Source organism: Limulus polyphemus, unplaced genomic scaffold (genome assembly GCF_000517525.1).
Source record: "Limulus polyphemus unplaced genomic scaffold, Limulus_polyphemus-2.1.2 Scaffold4603, whole genome shotgun sequence".
Classification (NCBI taxonomy): domain Eukaryota; kingdom Metazoa; phylum Arthropoda; class Merostomata; order Xiphosura; family Limulidae; genus Limulus; species Limulus polyphemus.
In genome coordinates this window covers 61,344-70,414 of record NW_013670213.1, presented here as the reverse complement: position 1 = coordinate 70,414, position 9,071 = coordinate 61,344, and the positions used below count along the sequence as shown (strand labels likewise).

General features: G+C 31.7%; 1 protein-coding gene across 1 annotated transcript in view; it reads left to right on the top strand.

Annotated features, from left to right (window-relative positions):
* The window catches only part of LOC106471410, a 17,105-nt gene that overhangs the window by 1,659 nt on the left and 6,375 nt on the right, over positions 1–9,071 (top strand). Inside the window, exons 2-6 of the mRNA XM_013932005.2 lie at positions 1,437–1,638; positions 3,560–4,746; positions 5,609–5,778; positions 6,338–6,467; positions 8,714–8,926. Coding sequence (XP_013787459.1) covers positions 3,757–4,746; positions 5,609–5,778; positions 6,338–6,467; positions 8,714–8,926 — 1,503 coding nt within the window. The 5' untranslated portion in view covers positions 1,437–1,638; positions 3,560–3,756. The remainder of the gene's footprint in view (positions 1–1,436; positions 1,639–3,559; positions 4,747–5,608; positions 5,779–6,337; positions 6,468–8,713; positions 8,927–9,071) is intronic.

The following is a 9,071-nucleotide window of genomic DNA, read 5'->3' as shown; positions in this document are numbered from 1 at the left end:
CCTTTTCAGAATCTTTTTTTATCCAGGCAATTCTACAATTTTTGAGTGGGGGTACCATATGGAACTCTTTCCGAAAAACTTCGGGTTTTTTTCATGTCCTAGGTCCATTGAACAGAAATATTTCTAATGTATAACGAGTAATACAGTTTCACTTAATATGGTGCTATACCCGAAGTGTCCCGTCAGAAAGTATTTAATTTACAAACAAATATTATTAATGACTGTTAGTTACAAAGGTTTTGTTAGACAAGGAGATAGAGATAGTAAAATTTGTAAACAAGAGTTTTGATATGATTTCTAGCCCACACCATTGCCACAAATAAATACTATTTTGTGTGTTGGGAGAGAAAAGATGCTAATTGTTTTCAAATGAAAGACATTGATGATGTGTTTATTATGCTCTTTGAAAGATACACAATCTAGATTACCTCTGAAGAAAACGGGTTTCAATGAAATCAAATAGGTTGATTGTAAATTTGTGTGAACTACTTGCCTTGGAGGTGGGAGTAAATTCAGTATATTTTTGCCTGACACGAATATATTATGTACTTTCGACATCCAGCTAATGTTAATAACCTAAATATTTATAATAAATGTGCTTTCTTTGGCACCAAGTCAAGATCTATAGTGTGAACACGGACTTAAATTGTTTGGAAAACGGGCATTTGAAAATATTCCATTTAGATACATCCCCTTTATTTTAAACTTTTAGTTTGTCAGTCAAAATAAAAGATAATAATTAAGTTTCTAAAAACTTTAGTGATGAAAATAATACATGAATTAAATTAATTATGTAGAATTACAATATAGGAATTTGGGAACAAAGCTTAAAAGTTAAAACTAATCATTTATAGAGCTGAGTAATTAATCTTTATAGTGGACTACCCATGAGCATTGATTATGTAAATTAGTGTTGTGCAAAATCGTTGAGTCAAAACTGTTATTAAACTGATTAATGTCTCAAAAGTAACCAATTAATCAAATTGTTGTTTCCGTTTATTACTGTTTTCAATTATTCCAACTGTCCGAGTAATCAAAATATTGTCATTATAATTTCTCATTATTATATTTGATTAATTCAAGGTTTTTTATCTAAAATGATTAGTTTCACAACTCACAAGAATAATGAAATTAATATTTCCAATTATTACTATTTTCGATTATTTTAACTATCTAAGTCTCTTGAGAGTAGTAGATTATTTGAATGTGATTGTTTAATCAGCCCAATGATTAATTATCATATTTTACTAATTGCATATCTATAGTAGTAGTTTGAAGTAAAATTTTGTTGTGTGGAAAATATTAATTATTAAATATAAACATATCTTGTTACTAGGATTGTGTTTACTAAATGCCCATTCAGAACATTTTTATTCCTCCTTATATTTTATAGATGTTTGAAGGATCTGATAATCATTTTTAAAATGAGTTTTCAGAAACTGTTTCAAAATTCAAAACTGAGAAAGAACAAACAATACCATGTGAACCAGAAGTGCTGAAAACACGGGAGTAGATGGTAAACGATTGCACACAACCTTCTAATCTTGAGTGTACGTACAAGTTAAATTTGACTGAATTTAGTAACACCTAAGACTCGGAAAGAGTGTTACAGAAAAAAAGGCAAAACTCCATGTTCAGGTACTAACTTATGTGAAGTGTATGTATATATGGATTTTAAACTGTATCACAAGTGTTTCTTAAATGATTGAAAAATGTCAAATTTTAAATTAAATTAACCTTTGTTTATCAATTTTTTGGGAGTTACAAAAATACTGTTTTTGAAAATTATATTGAAATTGGTTTATATAACAAATGTATCTTTTTAAATGAAACATGCTTGTAGATTGATTGGGATATTATTCATTTTATTAATCTTATTTTCTAGTTTTAAAGTATTACTATTTTATGTAAATCACTGATTAGTTAAATATCGTAAGAATGTTAATGTAAGTTACCTGAAAATCTATAGTCAGTGATTCAGTTAATTTAACTTGTGTGTATTTATCAAGCATGCATATCTTGTGATAATATAAGGCTATGGAATGCATAGTAAAACTTGATTTTTAAGTCAACTTATAAAGATCAAACGTGGTCATATATGATAATGAACGTTTACTGTTTTTGTGCTGCTTGTACTTGGGATGTGTGTTCCATGTATTTTTTTCAAGTTTCTTAAATGTAGGCCAATAATATCTTACTTTTTTCTAATACAAAAATAAATTGCAATTGTTTGTTTTTTCATTGGGTTTTAACAACTGGATACTGTCTTGGAGAAGTTTGTATGAAATAAACTTTTCTTCTTTGTCAAAAAGTAATATTGATTTATTCATCATACTCTTCTTCATTGTAAACTAAAGTGAAACAATAGCCACGCGAGACAGAACTGGTTATATTACTACTGGTTTGTTGGTGGACATCATCTCAATACAGAAGCTAGTGATAAAATGTAACCTATGCACAATGAACAACAAAGGATCTCATGGTCCTTCAAGACTGTCTGTGCATTCCTCTCCACCCTTGGGAAGTTAAAAATTTAAACCCACTCTATTTTTCAGGAAATTGATTCCCCTCTTAAAGTCCTGTACAGTGCTTATCTTCACTACTGCTGACAACAACTCGTTCAATAAATAACAAGGGTCCAGTTTGACTGTACACCATTAATAACAACTTTGTCCCATCCAGCCACCCTACAATCCAATTAATTCCTCATTCCCCAATTCCTATCAGTGTGATTTTCTTAGATGATTTTTTGTGTGGTACCTTATTAAAAGTGTTTGAAAAATCTTAGTACATCAACTTCACACCCTTTCCCTAACCCAGAAAACAATTAATATCCTAAGAACATCACATTCTTTCCCTAACCCAGAAAACAAGTAACATCCTAAGTACATCACATCCTTTCCCTAACCCAGAAAACAAGTAACATCCTAAGTACATCACATCCTTTCCCTAACCCAGAGAACAATTAATATCCAAGTACATCACATCCTTTCCCTAACCCAGAGAACAATTAATATCCTAAGTACATCACATTCCTTTCCCTAACCCAGAAAACAAGTAATATCCTAAGTACATCACATTCTTTCCCTACCCCAGAAAACAAGTAACATCCTAAGTAACAATCTGATGATAACCTAAGGATTTGATAGTCCAATTTCATTTTCTTTATTTCTATCTGCACAACTAAGTTTTTCATTGTTGTTGCTATTTATTACTTGGATTAACAATTTAAGTTACATAAGGATATTCTTTCTTTATTACATTACCAATAATTTTAATAATTTGGCACAATTAGTTCTTTATAACTTAATCATACAACTCATAAAATGACATAGTTCATGTTGAGTTGATTGTAAAGAGTGAAGCTGTGTGATGTATGAAGTGTTTGTGACATATTTTTTGTATTGTGAGGTTCACATCAGCAGACAAATCACAGTTAAAAAAGTATAATAGTCAGGACTTTTCAGATGCTCAATCCTGATGAAAGAAAGTTCTCTCATATCTTCATTTAAATTTTTGTAGTATTTATAATTATTTTTTTCATTCAATTTTTTCTTAGGAGCCAGAAGTAGAAAAACACTTGAAAAAATACGTACTGTCATGTTTTTTTGTGAATAATTCCACTGAAGTTGAACTACAAAGGTGTGACACTTTAAACAAAAAACAACCAGAAAATAATCTGAAAAAGATAAACGTCTTCATCCAAAAGGTTCATACTTAAGTCGTACAGACAAGAGTGGTTTGATACCAAAGATTATGTCTGGGTGTCATAAAACTGAGTCTTTATGCTCATTTGATCGGGATCAAAGAGTAAGACCTTATTCTTTGAAATGGTCATCTTTACAAGAAGGACATGAGGTTAGATCATATACTCCTGGTAGTCCAGATTTATCACATGACAGCTCTTCAGATAATTCTTCTATTTTAGTACATTCCCAGGAAGATATCACTTCCGATTTCAATTTTGTTTACACTTACTATTTTGAGAAAACAGATGCTTTTGCTACAGTAGAACAAGATTATGAAAAATGTGGGATGAAAAATGTAGATGATTCAGAAGATGATTTGGATCACATCAAAACTCACTCCCAGTCACCTCCTGTTATAAGGAATACTTGTCAACTTAGCCATCTTACATCTTTGGACATAGATAATATATTTGAAAAGGCTGGAAATTTTGTAGAGTACAAAATCAATAATAGTTCATCTATGAAACCCTCTCTTCAGAAACAAAAACACAACGTAAGAAGTGAAGCTGATGAGTTAGATGTCATAGCAAGACCTTGCAGGAGGACTTATTTTTCAAAAGACCATCGCTCATCCTACAAAAATGTTATACCACACTATAAATCTGTTGAAGTTAATGCATACAGCCAGCCTGATGATAACCCTTGTACAACACCTGCTCGTGATCGTAAAAACCTCCATTGGCACCTGAGTGAGGAAAGCCTGCAAGATGAAAGTTCATCTTTGGCTGATAAAAGTCCATACCTAGACTTTGTCAATCAATCATTTTGTGAAAAATGGATTCCATATACGAATCTACCCTGGTACAACAGTGAAACATTGATGTCTCTTGAGCCAAGGATCGATGTCATTGACACTCACTGCCATCTTGATTTTCTGTTTCAACGGAGTGGCTTTAAGGGAACATATGCCGAGTACCAGTCAGTCAATAAAGACACGTATCCGATCTGTTACGGTGGTTGCATAACAAACTTTTGTGATCCCAGCACATTTGGGATGGTAAGCATAATACATTTTACAGATTTTTTTAACGTTAATACCCGTTGAATTCTGTTTGGCAGTGTCCATTTAATTGCTGTAGATTATTGGTCATATAAGATGCTGTATCAAATAATGTAAAATGTCTTAAATATTTAAAAAAAAATTACATCACCATAAAATGTGTGAAAAATCTTACTTATAGTTGAGAGTGACTTTAAAAACCAAACATAACCACAATTATAAAGCATTAAGATCATAAAATAACCTAAAATTCATAGAAGTGTCAGCTTATAAAGATATCAAGGTCGTTGTTTTGTCAAATGATATTTTCCTTTCAACTTCTAAGTCTATGTAAAATTTCACTGGATAACAAACTATATCACTGACACTGTTCTCAGCCGGACCTGGTGTGGTTTTGTTACTTAATGTATTGTTATTTTACTACCAAATGTTTCATTGTAGAATCCATGATGACAAGTTGAGCTGTAATTAAACAGCTAGCTGCAGAAAATTGTTACGTAAATTTGTTGGACACAATTTTCCCTTTTACCGATTGAACAACGTTTAAACCGCGTCTATCAGCTACATGTTAACAAAGTCAAGTATTGTTTTATATGTGTGAAAAACACTATACCTATATAGTATGTAGTTATTATATTAAGTGCTAGTTTTGTGGGAGGGAATGTGAAAAAGTGTTTATTCTTACTCCTGGTCTATGAAGAGAATTTATTGATTTTAGAACTACAGTGAAATATTATAGCATTGTACTTCAGACACAAATCGGTCACCACACAGACATATATGGAAAAGATATCAGTGTGAGGCACTTTTCACTCCTTGATACAGGAAGTTTTTATCTTGGTGTGTTGTTCATTTACAGCCAACACTGTGGCAAGATGTGTTAAAAGATGATAAAATATGGACTGCTTTTGGATGTCATCCTCGCATGGCCGAACAGTATAATCCTGAAATTGAAATGCACCTGATCGGAGCTCTACGGCACGACAGGGTGGTTGCCTTGGGAGAAGTTGGTTTAGACTACTCTCCAAAGTGAGCTTACAGTTTAAATAAAACAGTAAATTGATTGCATTCATTAGTGTGGTAGAATGTTTCATGGTTAAAAGTAGACAACAAAAGTTAGAGATTATACATTACTTTAAAGTATATGCTGTTAATGTGTGTGTGTTTGCTGCGACACTAATGTGTCATGAGAGTAATATTGTGAAAGACACGGCCTTCCGTTCCACGGTGTCACATCGTGTACTCATTTAAAATGACCAAACATGTTCTTACTAAGTTATGTAACCTGAAGCTAGAAACAATTTACATATTGAAATTCTAATAAGTAGCGGTGTATATCATGAGTGTTTCAGACTTTCTTCGAAGAGTGGTAAACATTATTTGGAAGTATTGAGTATGTTTCAAGCAAAGAGTAGTTTCCAAATGAATGCTTGTCCTGCAAGAATGAAATATTCTGGCAAAACCAAGTATTTTTACTTTTAAGATTCTGAATTTTTATTATGAAGTAAACCTTATTATAATAAGGGTACTGATAGAGTTTAATATTTTTTTAAAAAAGAAGTTTTACATAATTTCTGTTAATTTGTAGGAACTCTTGTGAGCGAAAGATTCAACGTAGCACACTTCGAAAACAACTGAAGATAGCTGTTGACCGTCATATCCCTGTTGTGATTCACTCCAGAGATGCTGATACGGATTGTATCAAAATTCTGAAAGAGGTAAAAAACATAAACAAAAGTTTCTTTGATATTTTGAGTAAAAGACTTGCACTTAGTTTAAAACAAACAGGCTAATTTAATTGGATAATGATTTCTTTAATTCTAATTTAATTGGATAATGATTTCTTTAATTCTAATTTAATTGGATAATGATTTCTTTAATTCTAATTTAATTCGATAGTGTTTTCTTTAATTCTAACTTAATTGGATGGTGTTTTCTTTAATTCTAACTTAATTGGATGGTGTTTTATTTAATCCTAATTTAACTGGATGGTGTTTTATTTAATTCTAACTTAACTGGATGGTGTTTTATTTAATTCTAACTTAACTGGATGGTGTTTTCTTTAATTCTAACTTAATTCGATAGTGTTTTCTTTAATTCTAACATAATTCGATAGTGTTTTCTTTATTTTTCTAACTTAATTGGATGGTGTTTTATTTAATTCTAACTTAATTGGATGGTGTTTTATTTAATCCTAACTTAATTGGATGGTGTTTTATTTAATCCTAACTTAATTGGATAGTGTTTTCTTTAATTCTAACTTAATTCGATAGTGTTTTCTTTAATTCTAACTTAATTTGATAGTGTTTTCTTCAATTCTAATTTAACTGGATGGTGTTTTATTTAATTCTAATTTAACTGGATGGTGTTTTATTTAATCCTAATTTAACTGGATGGTGTTTTATTTAATCCTAATTTAACTGGATGGTGTTTTATTTAATCCTAATTTAACTGGATAGTGTTTTATTTTTTGTATAAAACATTGCATTTTAAAACAGTTTCAAGGAACCAAGTCCTGCTGACTGTAAAAACCATATAGTTTTATATTTACTTAGGAGGTTTTAGTGATTACTCAAATGAAAGTTGAGATTTTTGAGACAAAGAAAAGTACTTTTAATCTTAACATAAAAAAATTGTTTTGCACTCGGACTACTAAAAGAAATTGATTTATTCATGGACAGATCTTTAGTAAAAAAACTTATTTTTTGTGTACAAATGACTCGTCTTGTTTACTAAAAGTCTGCCACGTTTGTGAAGATACAGACACTGTATTAAAAGTTATAGTATGAAAATTATAGCCAGCACAAAGTGGTTACAAGATCAGTCCATGAGACAAAGCCCGTAGTGAGAGAGTTAATAAAGCAGTGAAGAATATTGTTAAAGTCCTTACCGCTTTTATACATTTCAAAAGTTGGGTCACAGGACAACAACCGTACCCCAAACAGTGTCTGAATAACAGTTGGGTCACAGGACAACAACCGTGCCCCAATCAGTGTCTGAATAACAGTTGGGTCACAGGACAACAGCCGTGCCCCAAACAGTGTCTGAATAACAGTTGGGTCACAGGACAACAGCCGTGCCCCAAACAGTGTCTGAATAACAGTTGTATCACAGGACAACAGCCATGACCCAAACAGTGTCTGAATAACAGTTGGGTCACAGGACAACAACTGTGCCTCAAACGGTCTCTGAATCAAGTTTTCTGAGTTGATGTTTGTAAAAAATTAGTTTTTCAGTTCACAGAGATCTTGCATGACATCTTAAATTTTAAACATAATACTGATAAAAGAAAATATAGGCTTAAAATATTAGAGAAACTTAGTTTTTCATATTATGTAGTATTTGAGTTTACTTTTCAAGAGATTGTTATTCAACGAAATTCTTGTTCTGTGTATCAATGTGCATTATATGTTCATTGATTGGTGGAAAATGAAAAAAATACAGTACTCGGTGCCACTCTCGTTCAAAGATTTGTTTGTGTATAAATACTGAACTTCATATATTTATTACTCTCATAGATTAATAATTGAGTTGTTTGTTAGTTCTTTTAAAAGCACATAAAATGTGATATGATTTCTCTTGTTTATGTATAGTTAAGTTAATTCTGGTTGGAGAAATATAAATAACATTTTTATTCAAGTAATTATAAAAACTTTACAGTTGCACAGGTGGGATGGTTCCATGTTGAGTAGGGTACTGGTATTATTAACCAGAAAGAACCACCGGGGGAAAAGTTTACAAAAAAAGAAGTAAATTCAGACATGGTTTGTTTGGTGCTTTTTGATTTTGTTGCATAACTGAGTCATCTTTTTAATACAGTTGATAACCTGCACAGTGATTTATTCACAAGCCTGCTGCTGATGATGATTGTAAATGTGTTGGGAGATGTGATGATTCGTGTAATTGATATTTTGAAACGGTTTTGTGATATAGCTGAGAATTGTTACATTTTTCTGCTGTACAGGAAGTACCTTATGACCACTTCATTCATCGACAATGTTTCACTGGCGACTGGAACGAGGCTCGTATGTGGTTAAACACGTTTCCCAATCTCTACCTAGGCTTAACTGCTTTGGTCACTTACCCTTCAGCCGTAGATATCCATGAAGTTGCTCGTAAAGTTCCTCTGGACCGCCTGCTTATTGAAACAGATGCACCCTATTTTCTACCCAGATTGGTAATGTTTCATTTTTAATGTTCTTGAACTGTATGAAATAGACGTGTCAGGCTTAAAAGTCTGTAATTCTTTCAACTTGTTAAACGCTTGGAACATTAAAAGTCTGTAATTCTTTCAACTTGTTAAACGCTTTAAACAATTAAAA